Below are 16,462 nucleotides of genomic sequence, written 5' to 3'. Positions count from 1 at the left end.
ATACATTGAATATCCTTACCAACCAATCAACAACACATTCACCTCCTTTTATGATACATTCCACTTCAATACCATCCAAACCCATTGCCTTGCTGGCTTTCATCTTCGCAAAGCTTTCACTACCTCTTCTCGTTACCAAACCACTCTCCTTGACGCTCTCACTTTGCACACCACCCCGACCAAAACACCCTATATCTGCCACTCTTTCATCAAACACATTCAACAAACCTTCAAAATACTCAATCTATCTCTTTTTCACTTCATCACTACTTGTTATTGCCTCCCCATTAGCCCCCTTCACCAATGTTCCCATTTGTTTTCTTGTCTTATGCATGTTATTTACCTCCTTCCAAAACATCTTTTTATTTTTTTTAAAATTTAATGATACTCTCTCACCCCAACTCTTATTTGCCCATTTTTTCACCTCTTGCACCTTTCTCTTGATCTGCCACTTTCTTTTATACATCTCCCAGTCATTTGCACTACTTCTATGCTGAAATCGTCCAAATGCTTCTCTCTTCACTTTCCCTAACAATCTTACTTCATTCCACCACTCACTACCCTTTCTAATCTGCCCATCTCCCAACTTTCTCTTGCTACATGCATCTTTTGCACAAGCGATCACTGTTTCTCCAAATACATCCCATTCCTCCCCCACTTCCTTTACGTCATTTGCTCTCTTGTTTTGCAATTCTACACTCAGTCCCTGTTGGTACTTCCTCACACAGGTCTCCTTTCCAAGGTCACTTACTCTCACCACTTTCTTCTCCATAACATTCTCTCTTCTTTTCTTAAAACCTCTACAAATCTTCACCTTTGCTTCTAAAAGATAGTGATCAGACATCCCTCCAGCTGCCCCTCTCTGCAGGTTAACATTCAAAAGTCTCTCTTTTACACGCCTATCAATTTACAAATAATAAAATAATGCCCTGTGACCATCTCTCCTACTCACATACGTGTAGTTATGTACATCTCCCTTTTTGAACCAGGTATCCCCAGTCAACATGCATATATTTATGTATATCTCTCTTTTTAAACCAGTTATTCCCAATCACCAGTCCTTTTTCAGCACATAAAGTCATAAGCTCTTCACCATTTCCATTTACAACCCTGAGCACCCCATCCATGTACATGATTATACCCTCAACTGCCACATTACTCACCTTTGCATTCAAATCACCCATCACTATAACCTGGTCTCGTGCATCAAAGGTACTAACACTCTCTTTTAGCTGCTCCCAAAACTCTTGCTTCTCATGATTTTTCTTCTCATGACCAGGTGCATATTCACCAATAATTACCCATCTCTCTCCATCCACTTTCAGTTTTACCCACATCAATCTAGAATTTACCTTCTTACACTCTGTCACATACTCCCACAACTCCTGTTTCAGGAGTAGTGCTTCTCCTTCCTTTGCTCTTTTCCTCTCACCAACCCCTGACTTTACTCCCAAGACATTCTTAAACCACTCTTCCCCTTTCCCCTTGAGCTTTGTTTCACTCAGAGCTAAAACATCCAGGTTCCTTTCCTCAAACATACTACCCATCTATCCTTTTTCTCATCTTGTTACATCCACACATGTTCAGAAATCCTATCTGATCCTTCAAGGAGGATGAGAACTCCCCACATGACTCCTTCTTCTGTTTCCCCTTTAAAAATATATATATATACATTTATTTTACTTATTATTGCCCCAGGACTCCTTTCTTAGAAAGGTTCCTGGTGTTGCCTAAGAACTCCTTTCGAGAGGCTTCTGTTGCCCATGGCTGCACTCACTTCCAACTGAATGGAAGTGATAGACTCCCATGAAGTGAGAAATTCTTTGATGGGACTGTAATCACAATGATACAGCCTCACCAAAGGTGACTTTTCACTTTTCATGTAGCTAGGGTAAATATATTTGTATACTGATGTCCAAGTTCAGGAGAGTGTGTGTGAAAGGAGGAAGTAGAGAGTAAATGTTAATAGAAACAAGGTTGTTGGATGTAGCGGTACAGATGGCCAGGTTAGTTGGGATGTGAATTTGAATGCAGAAAATTTGGAGGAAGCAGAGTGTTTTAGATTCCTGGGAGTGGACATACAATAGAACCATGGAAAAGGAAGTGTCATAGAGGGGGATGGGATGAAGGTTATGGGAGCTTTGAAAAGGAATGGTAAAAAGAGAGGTTATCTGGGAGGGTGAAAATTGGTATGTTTGAAGGTATGGTAGACCAAGCAGTGTCGTAAGGATGTGAGGCATGGAATGTGCAGAGGAGCGTAGATTTATTGGAAATTAAAAGTTTGAGGGCAGCATGTAGTATGAGGTGGTTTGATCAAGCAAGTAATAAAAGGGAAAGAGAAAGGTGTGGTAATAAGATGAGTATGGTTGAAAGAGCTGAAGAGGGTGTGTTGAAATGGTTTGGACATATGGAGAGAATGAGTGAGGTAAGGTTGACAAAGAGGATATATACGTTGGAAGTGGAGGGGTGAGGAGAAAGGGGGAGCCCAAATTGGATATAGAATGATGGAGTGAAAAAGATTTTGAGTGCTTGGAGCCTAAACATGCAGAAAGTGAAAAGAATGCACACGATATAGTGAACTGGAGCAATGTGGCATACATTGAGCGATGTGCTCTCTATGTCCTGAACCAGGGCATATAAAGCAGCTGAGGGAAACTGTGGAAAGGTTTGTAGGGCCTGGTTTTGGATTGGGGGCTCTGGTTTCAGTGCATTTTACATGGCAGCTAGAGTGTGTATGTGAGGAAAGGAGGCCATTTCTTGATTTGTTCTTGATGCTTCCTTGCTGATTGCAGCCATGAAGCTGCAGAATCCTATGAAGAGAGTTTGGGGTTAAATGACTATAAATGATAATTTTTTCTTACTGTTTGCCATTACTTGTAGAACAAGGTAGCTCCAGGAATTATGAAGAATGGCTTCATTTGTTCACCTTTACTCTATAGCTTTCATTTAAATTATCACCTCTATCCCTAGTCAAGCTCCACAGACATTTCGAAGGTTTACCCTTACTGCATCTTATGCCTTAGTTCTGCCCATTGAGAGCATGTTTCCTCCTGTATGCCTCATGGCTCCAATTTACTGTCTCTCCCATGCAGACCCCACACCTTACTCAGTGTTTCAGTGGCCCCCAGTCAATCAAAGCATCTTTCATTCCACCCATCATTTTTGTCTACAGTCTCCATTCTCTTTGTTCTTCCACTTCTTACTCATACACCGTCTTAGGCAGCCCCTACACCCCCATCACTTCCATATGTTCAGACCATTTCAGCTCCCCCTGTTCGACTTTCTCAAATGTACTCTTCTTACTGCCATGCCTCTTTCTTACCCTGTCATTTCTTACTCAATAAATTTCCCTCAAGCATTTCATTTCCTACACATCCGCCCTCATCTACCTTTTTTTTTTATATATGGAGCCCGCATCACACACATGTTGGAATTAGTATACCATCGGACATATCGATCTTCACCCCCACAGATATTGACCACTCTTTCCTTATGCTCCTTATTGCAACCAAGACCATAGGTATTCTATCTCACTCTATGGCTAATCCAGTGTGAGATATCTAAACCATTTCACTTCCTCCATGTCATATCCATTCAGACTCCATCTTCAACCAACCTGTCTCCCTCCTTTACCAAACTTAACTATACTATTTTCACATTAAGACTCCGTCTTTTCTCCTCACCCATAGCCAGTAATATTTGTTGTGGCATCCTACACATTGTCTCCAGACTTTACAGGCCTAAGCTTTTTCCATATTCTGATTGGTATGTGAGGGGATGTCAGGGATGCCTGTACGAAATCTGCATCTTCATAGTATGTAATAATGTTTGCTGCTGTGTCACTCTTACAAGATGATAATTATTACTGAAAAACCCATAATTAATCATCTTTGTCTGTGACAAAAACTATACAGAAATACTTTAAAACTCTTTATGCCTGAAAATACTTATGGAGCACTTCATAAACCTCGCGTAGGTTAAAAAGAACACTGCTCTTGTAAATGTTTATAAATAGATTTAAAAAGTTGTTTGATAGAGAATGTTCAAGAGATGGGGACCCACGAGTGTAAAACTCCTTCACAGACTACAAATAGTTCAATAAAATACTGATTATGTTCAGTTTTCTATCCTTTAAATCAAAATATAATGCTGTAGTTCATCATAAGAACATACTTAAGATATTTTTCTAATTTTTTAAAGCTTTTACTCTGGTGTACAAGAAAAATGAATGCAGATACCTCACTGGAAGTTTGATCATGTAAAATACCAAAAGAGCTTCAAAGTTTAGCACTCATGAATGATGTGTTTTAACTGTGCTGGGATTGAGAATGCATTTGTTTTACTAGGAAGTGTTTTTCATTTTCTTAGTTACTTTTGTGATTCAATGTAATTTGCTTAACTAAATTTTTGAAAGGGCAGGATCTCTCAAGTTTAGACTATGAGTGGATGGCTACAGCTCTTGTGTATTGAATGATTTGCAAGTAGATGTAGCTTTGTATGTTCACCTTGTAAGCAGACTAAGAAAACCTTTTGAAACATTGACTTTTATTCACCCACTGCATCCAGTTTGTTTCCCTGTTTTGGAGCAATATTTTGATTCTTCTTTGGCAGAGTGGTCTGAAATAGAGGTTTGCCATCTTGTAGCCCTTTGTAGTGAAATATTTTATTTCCATAGTGTGTGGAGAGCTAACTATTGCAACATGACTAGTCATTTGTAGCAATTTAATGGTCTCTAACATGGTGTTTAGCTGATTTGAACTTTTGCTCCAAAAAATGTTTCGAAAGTTTTCTTGTCTTTCTACTTTTCCCTCCTTTTTCTCCTGTTTGTTACAATTGTTTTGGCATTCATAATTTTTTTGATGTATTTGTATTTCTTACACTTGAAGCAGGAGGCAATTTTACTTTTATTTTGACAAAAGTCAAATAACTTTAAAGCCTTCTTCAGCAAGTGATTTTACTGTTTAAATTTTTTTCTATTATGGCATGATTGTGTGGAGATGAAAATAGCAGTACTTATGAAGGCTATGCAGGCTTTCTCATTTGTGAATACAGGAAATGAATTATTGTTTAGATAAATCAAGGAATTGTGAACTAATACTCTACTATTTACAGGTGAGACTTGTGTCAGCAGAGGTGCCAGTGAGAGTGGTAATGGAGATAAATCTACCAAAAGCAGAGAAAGAAAGACTGAAGGCATAAGAGAAGGAGAAAATGTAACTGATGAAGGAGGAGGAGGAGAAAGGGAAAGCAGTGATGGAGAAAAAGATGGGGAGGATGGTGGTGATGGTAATAGCAATGGTTGTGGAAAGGAAAGGAAACAAAGCCAATGTGATGATGAAGAAAGTAGTCATGAACCTTCAAGTGATTCTAGTGAAGGGTATGTGTTTGTATATGAGATTAAAGATTTCTATGCTAGACCCCAATTTTTGTATTGAACATTTATAACCATATTATTATTATACATAGTAAGTATTTTTATATTTATTATACTTTGTCACTGTCTCCCGCATTAGCAAGGTAGCACAAGGAAACAGATGAAAGAATTGCCCAACCCACCCATATACACATGTATACACATACACGTCCACACATGCACATATACATACCTATACATCTCAACATTCGTTTATCCCTGGGGATAAGGGAGAAAGAATACTTCTCACGTATTCCCTGCATGTCGTAGAAGGCGACCAAAAGGGAAGGGAGCTGGGGGCTGGAAATCCTCCCCTCTCGTTTTTTTTTAATTTTCCGAAAGAAGGGACAGAGAAGGAGGCCAGGTGAGGATATTCCCTCAAAGGTCCAGTCCTCTGTTCTTAACGCAACCTCGCTAATGCGGGAGATGGCGAATAGTATGAAAGAAAAACAGAAAATATACACACACAGACATATACATATATACACATGTACACAGTTCACACTGTCTCCCTTTATAGATTCCTGTCACTACCCCGCCACACATGAAATGAAAACCCCTCCCACCGCATGTGCATGAGGTAGCGTTAGGATAAGACAACAAAGGCCACATTCGTTCATACTCAGTCTCTAGCTGTCATGTATAATGCACTGAAACCACAGCTCCCTTTCCACATCCAGGCCCCACAAAACTTTCCATGGTTTACCCCAGGTGCTTCACATTCCCTGGTTCAGTCCATTGACAGCACGTTGACCCCAGTATACCACATCGTTCCAATTCACTCTATTCCTTGCATGCCTTTCACCCTCCTGCATGTTCAGGCCCCGATTACTCAAAATCTTTTTCACTCCATCTTTCCGCCTCCAATTTGGTCTCCCACTTCTCGTTCCCTCCACCTCTGACACATATCCTCTTTGTCAGTCTTTCTTCACTCATTCTCTCCATGTGACCAAACCATTTGAAAACACCCTCTTCTGCTCTCTCAAACACACTCTTTTTATTACCACACATCTCTCTCACCCTTTCATTACTTACTCGATCAAACCACCTCACACTACATATTGTTCTCAGTCATCCTATTTCCAGCACATCTACCCTTCTCCGCACAACTCTATCTGTAGCCCACGCCTCGCAACCATATAACATTGTTGGAACCACTATTTCTTCAAACATACCCATTTTTGCTTTCCAAGATAACATTCTCGCCTTCCACACATTTTTCATCGCTCTCAGAACTTTTGTCCCCTCCCCCACCCTATGATTCACTTCCACTTCCATGGTTCCATCCGCTGCCAAATCCACTCCCAGATATATAAAACACTTCACTTCCTCCAGTTTTTCTCCATTCAAACTTACCTCCCAATTGACCTGTCTCTCAACCCTACTGTACCTAATAACTTTGCTCTTATTCACATTTACTCTCAGCTTTCTTCTTTCACACTCTTTACTAAACTCAGTCACCAGCTTCTGCAGTTTCTCACACGAATCATCCACCAGCGCTGTATCATCAGCAAACAACAACTGACTCACTTCCCAAGATCTCTCATCCACAAAAGACTGCATACTTGCCCCTCTTTTCAAAACTCTTGCATTCACCTCCCTAACAACCTCATCCATAAACAAATTAAACAACCATGGAGACACCACGCACCCCTGCCGCAAACCAACATTCACAGAGAACCAACCCTTTTCCTCTCTTCCTACACGTACACATGCCTTACATCCTCGATAAAAACTTTTCACTGCTTCTAACAACTTACCTCCCACACCATATATTTTTAATACCTTCCACAGAGCATCTCTATCAACTCTATCATATGCCTTCTCCAGATCCATAAATGCTACATACAAATCCATTTGCTTTTCTAAGTATTTCTCACATACATTCTTCAAAGCAAACACCTGATCCACACATCCTCTACCACTTCTGAAACCACACTGCTCTTCCCAATCTGATGCTCTGTACATGCCTTCACCCTCTCAATCAATACCCTCCCATATAATTTCACAGGAATACTCAACAAACTTATACCTCTGTAATTTGAGCACTCACTTTTATCCCCTTTGCCTTTGTACAATGGCACTATGCAAGCTTTCCACCAGTCCTCAGGCACTTCACCATGAGTCATACATACATTAGATAACCTTACCAACCAGTTCACAATACAGTCAACCTCTTTTTTAATATATTCCACTGCAATACCATCCAGACTTGCTGCCTTGCCGGCTTTCATCTTCTGCAAAGCTCTTACTACTTCTTCTCTGTTTACCAAATCATTCTCTGTAACCCTCTCACTTTGCAAACCACCTCGACCAAAACACCCTATATCTGCCACTCTGTCATCAAACACATTTATCAAACCTTCAAAATACTCACTCCATCTCCTTCTCACATCACCAATACTTGTTATCACCTCCCCATTTGCCCCTTCACTGATGTTCCCATTTGTTCCCGGGTCTTACGCATTTTATTTACCTCCTTCGAAAACATCTTTTTATTCTCGCTAAAATTTAATGATACTCTCTCACCCCAACTCTCATTTGCCCTCTTTTTCACCTCTTGCATCTTTCTCTTGACCTCCTGCCTCTTTCTTTTATACATCTCCCAGTCATTTGCATTATTTACCTGCAAAAATCGTCCAAATGCGTCTCTCCTCTGTTTCACTAATAATCCTGCTTCTTTATTCCACCACTCACTACCCTTTTTAATCTGCCCACCTCCCACGCTTCTCATGCCACAAGCATCTTTTGCACAAGCCATCACTGCTTCCGTAAATGCATCCCATTCCTCCCCCACTCCCCTTACGTCCTTTGTTCTCACCTTTTTCCATTCTGTAATCAGTCTCTCCTGGTACTTCCTCACACAAGTCTCTTCCCAAGCTCACTTACTCTCACCACTCTCTTCACCCCAAGTGGGAGACCAAATTGGAGGTGGAAAGATGGAGTGAAAAAGATTTTGTGTGATCGGGGCCTGAACATGCAGGAGGGTGAAAGGAGAGCAAGGAATAGAGTGAATTGGATCGATGTGGTATACCGGGGTTGACATGCTGTCAGTGGATTGAATCAGGGCATGTGAAGCGTCTGGGGTAAACCATGGAAAGTTGTGTGGGGCCTGGATGTGGAAAGGGAGCTGTGGTTTCGGGCATTATTGCATGACAGCTAGAGACTGAGTGTGAACGAATGGGGCCTTTGTTGTCTTTTCCTAGTGCTACCTCGCACACATGAGGGGGGAGGGGGATGGTATTCCATGTGTGGCGAGGTGGCGATGGGAATGAATAAAGGCAGACAGTGTGAATTGTGTGCATGGGTATATATGTATGTGTCTGTGTGTGTATATTTATGTGTACATTAAGATGTATAGGTATGTATATTTGCGTGTGTGGACGTGTATATATATACATTGTGTATGGGGATGGGTTGGGCCATTTCTTTCGTCTGTTTCCTTGCGCTACCTCGCAAACGCGGGAGACAGCGACAAAGCAAAATAAAGAAAATAAGAATTTATTAATTCATTTTGCTATATATTTTTTTTTTCATGCTATTCGCCATTTCCCGCAATAGCGAGGTAGCGTCAAGAACGGAGGACTGGGCCTTTGAGGGAATGTCCTCACCTGGCCCCCCCTCTCTGTTCCTTCTTTTGGAAAATTAAAAAAAAAGAACGAGAGGGGAGGATTTCCAGCCCCCCACTCCCTTCCCTTTTAGTCGCCTTCTACGATACGCAGGGAATACGTGGGAAGTATTCTTTCTCCCCTATCCCCAGGGATATATTTTTTTTTTTTTTTCGCTGTCTCCCGCGATTGCGAGGTAGCGCAAGGAAACAGACAAAAGAAATGGCCCAACCCACCCCCATACACATGTATATACATACGCGTCCACACACGCAAATATACATACCTACACAGCTTTCCATGGTTTACCCCAGATGCTTCACATGCCCTGATTCAATCCACTGACAGCACGTCAACCCCGGTATACCACATCGATCCAATTCACTCTATTCCTTGCCCTCCTTTCACCCTCCTGCATGTTCAGGCCCCGATCACTCAAAATCTTTTTCACTCCATCTTTCCACCTCCAATTTGGTCTCCCACTTCTCCTCGTTCCCTCCACCTCCGACACATATATCCTCTTGGTCAATCTTTCCTCACTCATTCTCTCCATGTGCCCAAACCATTTCAAAACACCCTCTTCTGCTCTCTCAACCACGCTCTTTTTATTTCCACACATCTCTCTTACCCTTACGTTACTTACTCGATCAAACCATCTCACACCACACATTGTCCTCAAACATCTCATTTCCAGCACATCCACCCTCCTGCGCACAACTCTATCCATAGCCCACGCCTCGCAACCATACAACACTGTTGGAACCACTATTCCTTCAAACATACCCATTTTTGCTTTCCGAGATAATGTTCTCGACTTCAACACATTCTTCACGGCTCCCAGGATTTTCGCCCCCTCCCCAACCCTGTGATTCACTTCCGCTTCCATGGTTCAATCCGCTGCCAGATCCACTCCCAGATATCTAAAGCACTTTACTTCCTCCAGTTTTTCTCCATTCAAACTTACCTCCCAGTTGACTTGACCCTCAACCCTACTGTACCTAATAACCTTGCTCTTATTCACATTTACTCTTAACTTTCTTCTTTCACACACTTTACCAAACTCAGTCACCAGCTTCTGCAGTTTCTCACATGAATCAGCCACCAGCGCTGTATCATCAGCGAACAACAACTAACTCACTTCCCACATGGTACATACATGTCATTGTAACCTACAATATTGTCCTATAGGACTTGTGTATATGACAGTTAGAGAATGGTGTGTGCATTCATGTGGGTTCATTGTAGTTTTGTGCTTGAAGCTTCATCACAAAGGTGGGTTAGTCAGATAATTTGATAAAAAAACACAAAACTGCTCATAATGGTAAATTAAGTAGTCAAATGCTGCTTGACTTTCTGTGTCCACTTTTAATTTCTGTAATTATTCCAATTGCTGATTGTAAACTGCTCATAATGGTAAACTAAGTAGTCAAATGCTGCTTGACTTTCTGTGTCCACTTATAATTTCTGTAATTATTCCAATTGCTGATTGTCTAATTGATTTTTTCTCCTTTACCATGTTCATTATGGTAGTTTAAGAATTATGTGAAGTGTATATTTCAGTTTTGTTAATATAAAGAGACTGTTGCATGTTAAATCAACTCTGGTTCTTAACTCAGGCTGTATAGTGCAGCACCAAGTCACAAGCAGATGGGTGTACCAGCCAGCAAGTGTTCTACAGTGAGCACTGTGACCAAAGCAGAATCTCTTGAAGATAAGACAACTGGAAAGAATGTTGAGGCATGTAAGTTGTATACATCATGAATGTTTTGCAAGAACGTTATTTGATTTTTATGAAATTTTTGAGAATTTTGCTTTACATGTGGCACTGGAAAAATAAGATATATGTTTTTTCAGCAGTGATGCATCTTCTTTAAGTGCTTGAACACTTTCTTCACCTGTTAATGCTAGAAATTTCATGATAGATGCCCATGGCTGGCCAGGCTGGCTTGAGCTGGTTGGTGAGACATTCAGGATTGTGACTATGCTTTTGTCAGGTGATTAGTCGAAGTGCTGAACAGCCACAAGCAATGGGTTTTGTTATGCAGTGAAAATTGACATTTGTGCTTTTGATAAAAGTTATAAAATTCATTGAATACTTTGTCGTGCTGGGTATGGGATTTAACTGAAAACTTGTCTTATGAGCCATTATTTATTCTGTACATTGCAGTAACAGTAAGGCATGCTGTAAATGCAGTTTTTCTTCTATCTATCAGTCAGTCTTTTACCTTTTACTTCTGTTCTCATGTATATGGACTGGATCAGATGCATACAGCCTTTCATTTCACTTAAATGTGTCTAACTTAGATCTGGTGTGTAGGTAAGTATGGGCATTCAGACTAACATAACTTAGATCTGGTGTGTAGGTAAGTATGGACATTCAGACTTAACATAAACTTTCCATAATTTCACTTTTATGCCATCTTGATTTATCAGATGGGTTTAACTTCTTTCACACTTCCACTCACTAAGAAAAAGTCCTTTGCTGTGATTGGATATTGTTATTTTGGTGTCATAATACAAAATTCTTAACCCTGAACTCTTCACTGTCTGCATCTGTCCATTTTTTCATGGCATTCTTGTTCTCAATTTACCTCCAACATTACTGTCACATTTCTTTTTTTCATCCACATAACATTTATCATCTCATGCTGCTTGATTGATGTATTACAGTTAAAAACACAACCCATGTCCTCAGTCTAGTTTCATGGATGAGAAAGGAGAACATTCTGCAAGAAATTGATATAAAAGCTGAAGACATACTATCAACAATAAATGGTATGAAAATGAATAAAATGGCGGGCTCTGATAAGTTTTATCTTAGGATGATGAAAGAGACAAAGTATAAGTCTGCCCTTTTCAGTAAATCACTTGCTGTGGAAAAAGATTTAGGTGAATGGAAGTTTGCCGGTGTAACAGTGGTCTGTTGCTGTTTGAATTCCTTTGTATTCCTTTGCAATATTTTATTTAGTTAAGGGTAATATTCATATATTCTTATCTTCAGGTGTTGCAGAAATGACTAGCTCTCAGAGAGATCTATTTGCAAGCCAGGAGGACCAAACAGCTTCTGTACGTCAACACCATGAAATAGGTAATTCAGTAAGTCAGTTTGTGTTAGCAGGCTTTTATATAGATTTAAGAACTACTGTGTCTTCATTTTAGAAACTTAGATTCTGCTGTACCTTTGGTTGTTAAGTTTCAGATACATTAGACCAGACTACTTGGAATTTATCATGTATGAAATTGTATAACAAAGCTGTTTGTGTAAGAATGTCTTAGGTTTCCATATATTGCATATATTTTCAAGACTAACTCCCACATTCTCCTGTCTCTTTTCTAAATAATTTGCATTTTCCGTATACTTGCTCCCTTTCATGAAACTGATAAGAGTAATTAAGATCTAGTTATGATTCTTGCTAAAATCTCTCTTTAGAATGTCAGAAACCCCAAATATCCCTTTACGTACCATAAATTTAACATTGAATGAATAGTAGGTTATTCCATGCAGTTACCCAGGGAAGTGACCTTGTATAAAAAAGACTTTATTTGGATTACAGATCTTTCTAAGATATATCTGGATGTTAAATAAAGATGGCATCTGTACATGCCTCTGGTCACAAAAGGAACCATTGGTTCTTTCAGTCATGGGAGGAATATCAGACCACACTGTGTGTTCTATCAATCAGCTGTATGTTATGTAAGATTACTGATGTGGCTTGACAGGTTCTGTGGCCTCTCATCCCATCTAGTTTATGTTGAGGTTATATATCCTCCATTTTGGATATACACTCTTGACTTTAATGTTTGGTTCCTTGCAGCAACCCTTCTTTTTGATTCACTTAGTCTGTTTTTTTGCTTTTTAACCTTAAAAAGAATGATTTTTGCAAGAAATGTTTCCCTGCATGGACTAACCCTTCAGTAATTGAAGACCTGATTTTTCCCACCTATATGTGATGGACCTCATGCTCCCTATAGTGACTAGAGGCATTTACGGATATAGATGCATGCAGAGTTACCAACCAGGCTCACTTATCCAGAGGTAACTGTGGTAGAAGGAAACCAAACACTCTTGCTTCCCAGGTTTTCTCCTTACTGTGTATTGTAAACAAAGATTTATACGTGCTTCAGATCAAACGCAGATCTTTGCCACATGATCAACATCCACAGATGAAGATTTTCGCATTGAACTTTCCCGTCACAGTTTTCAGGCTACATTCTGAGTAACAATAGGGAGGAGGGTGCACATGGGTGCTGAATGCTTCCATTGGACAGTCCATTTCATTTATATTGCAGACATGATAGGTAAAGTAACTGCACAGTTTTTGTCATTATTGCCGCATTTGCTTATTTCTTCTTTTATATAATATATGTGAGTATTATTGATAAACTATTTTTATGAATTGCATTTGTTTATTGTAAAAGAATAAAAGCAATGTCACGTTCATTCAGTTAATATGTAAGGTAGAGAAATACATATTAAGACATACAATAATAACTGTCCACTCTGGTAGCATCTGACAGCATTGTGTTTTCCAAGGCCATTGTTACTTTTATGTTACTAGTCTGTCATTCTTAAAGGATAAAAGCAACATATATAAGAGTATAAAAATTTCATATGTATAGGGAAGGGAAAAACTGTGGACGTTTGAGGATTAACACTTTCAGGTGTTGGGCCAAGTGACTTGTCCTCCCACTCAAAGTCTGGTGGTCTTATTTCATTCACATTAGTGCAAAATATGTTTAGATTTGTTTTCTTGAAATTTAATCTAGTTGAGATAGAAATGCCCTTTTTTTTTTTTTACCAAAATTATCCTGAAAAGTTTATTTAGAATTTCTTTTAAATTTCTTGTAAACTGCACCACCACTTTTTCCCCCTTTCCCCCTTGCTTCCTATATACCAGTCTTGGAGAGGTTCTTGATGTGTCACTCGTCTTGATTCCAGCATATTTTGAGAAATGTGTATTGATATATTGTGCAGATAGTTTTCCTGTTGATTTTAAGTCCACTTTGTTGTTAACAGTAATGATTTATTGTATTAAAGTAAACAACCAAACCCATGAATGGGGTTGGAAGTTGGAAAGTGAAAATGGTGGAGTATGGGGCCGGGAGAGTGCACCACATTACTATTTGTCCTTCACTCTAGAACGTCTCAAAACAGCTAGTATACACGATTGGTTGTTATTGTGTATAATGTATTTATTTTTTCATTAATTTCAAAATATATCCTGTATTTTTATGGTTCATCACAAACATGATAGAATCAGTATTGATAAGAAATGAGATAGGATCCCCAGTCATTGAAATTCTATGCCTACTTACTGCTGTCAGTATAGTGATGAATTTACCAAAACTAGCAAATCTGATGAACCCTTCAGCAAATTTTTGGGTTGACATCAAGGAATACTTATGACTTCTAGGACTGAAACAGGAGTAGGTGGGAGTATGTAACAGAGTGTAAGAAAGTAAACTCTAGATTGATATGGGTAAAACTGAAAGTTGATGGAGAGAGATGGGTGATTATTGGTGCATATGCACCTGGGCATGAGAAGAAAGATCATGAGAGGCTAGTGTTTTGGGAGCAGCTGAGTGAATGTGTTAGTAGTTTTGATGCATGAGACAGGGTTATAGTGATGGGTGATTTGAATGCAAAGGTGAGTAATGTGGCAGTTGAGGGAATAATTGGTGTACATGGGGTGTTCAGTGATGTAAATGGAAATGGTGAAGAGCTTGTAGATTTATGTGCTGAAAAAGGACTGGTGATTGGGAATATCTGGTTTAAAAAGAGAGATATACATAAGTATACTTGTGTAAGTAGGAGAAATGGCCAGAGAGCATTATTGGATTACGTGTTAATTGATAGGCACGCGAAAGAGAGACTTTTGGATGTTAAGGTGCTGAGAGGTGCAGCTGGAGGGATGTCTGATCATTATCTTTTGGAGGCAAAGGTGAAGATTTGTAGAGGTTTTCAGAAAAGAAGAGAGAATGTTGGGGTGAAGAGAGTGGTGAGAGTAAGTGAGCTTGGGAAGGAGACTTGTGTGAGGAAGTACCAGGAAAGACTGAATACAGAATGGAAAAAGGTTAGAAGAAAGGGGGTAAGGGGAGTGGGGGAGGAATGGGATGTATTTAGGGAAGCAGTGATGGTTTGTGCAAAAGATGCTTGTGGCATGAGAAGCGTGGGAGGTGGGCAGATGAGAAAGGGTAGTGAGTGGTGGGATGAAGAAGTAAGATTATTAGTGAAAGAGAAGAGAGAGGCATTTGGACGATTTTTGCAGGGAAATAATGCAAATGAGTGGGAGATGTATAAAAGAAAGAGGCAGGAGGTGAAGAGAAAGGTGCAAGAGGTGAAAAAGAGGGCAAATGAGAGTTGGGGTGAGAGAGTATTATTAAATTTTAGGGAGAATAAAAAGATGTTCTGGAAGGAGGTAAATAAAGTGCATAAGACAAGGGAACAAATGGGAACTTCAGCGAAGGGGGCTAATGGGGAAGTGATAACAAGTAATGGTGATGTGAGAAGGAGATGGAGTGAGTATTTTGAAGGTTTGTTGAATGTGTTTGATGGTAGAGTGGCAGATATAGGATGTTTTGGTCGAGGTGGTGTGCAAAGTGAGAGGGTTAGGGAGAATGATTTGGTAAACAGAGAAGAGGTAGTAAAACCTTTGCGGAAGATGAGAGCCGGCAAGGCAGTGGGTTTGGATGGTATTACAGTGGAATTTATTAAAAAAGAGGGTGACTGTATTGTTGACTGGTTGGTAAGGGTATTTAATGTATGTATGACTCATGGTGAGGTGCCTGAGGATTGGAGGAATGCTTGCATAGTGCCATTGTACAAAGGCAAAGGGGATAAAAGTGAGTGCTCAAATTACAGAGGTATAAGTTTGTTGAGGAAGTAAAGTGTTTTAGATATCTGGGAGTGGATCTGGCAGCAGATGGAACCATGGAAGCGGAAGTGAATCATAGGGTTGGGGAGGGGGCGAAAATCCTGGGAGCCTTGAAGAATGTTTGGAAGTCGAGAACATTATCTCGGAAAGCAAAAATGGGTATGTTTGAAGGAATAGTGGTTCCAACGATGTTGTATGGTTGCGAGCAATGGGCTATGGATAGAGTTGTGCACAGGAGGGTGGATGTGCTGGAAATGAGATGTTTGAGGACAATATGTGGTGTGAGGTGGTTTGATCGAGTAAGTAATGTAAGGGTAAGAGAGATGTGTGGAAATAAAAAGAGCGTGGTTGAGAGAGCAGAAGAGGGTGTTTTGAAATGGTTTGGGTACATGGAGAGAATGAGTGAGGAAAGATTGACCAAGAGGATATAAGTGTCAGAGGTGGAGGGAACGAGAAGTGGGAGACCAAATTGGAGGTGGAAAGATGGAGTGAAAAAGATTTTGAGTGATCGGGGCCTGAACATGCAGGAGGGTGAAGGGTGGGCAAGGAATAGAGTCAATTGGATC

The 16,462-nt window shown here is 40.0% G+C and overlaps 1 protein-coding gene across 1 annotated transcript in view; it reads left to right on the top strand.

The window, feature by feature from the left end:
- The window catches only part of LOC139761113 (uncharacterized), a 68,384-nt gene that overhangs the window by 13,499 nt on the left and 38,423 nt on the right, over positions 1-16,462 (top strand). Inside the window, exons 4-6 of the mRNA XM_071685034.1 lie at positions 5,113-5,377; positions 10,638-10,762; positions 12,023-12,109. Coding sequence (XP_071541135.1) covers positions 5,113-5,377; positions 10,638-10,762; positions 12,023-12,109 — 477 coding nt within the window. The remainder of the gene's footprint in view (positions 1-5,112; positions 5,378-10,637; positions 10,763-12,022; positions 12,110-16,462) is intronic.

Source organism: Panulirus ornatus, chromosome 39 (genome assembly GCF_036320965.1).
Source record: "Panulirus ornatus isolate Po-2019 chromosome 39, ASM3632096v1, whole genome shotgun sequence".
Lineage (NCBI taxonomy): Eukaryota > Metazoa > Arthropoda > Malacostraca > Decapoda > Palinuridae > Panulirus > Panulirus ornatus.
Note: the sequence above shows the minus strand (reverse complement) of the source record. Positions and strands in the feature narration are given on the sequence as shown.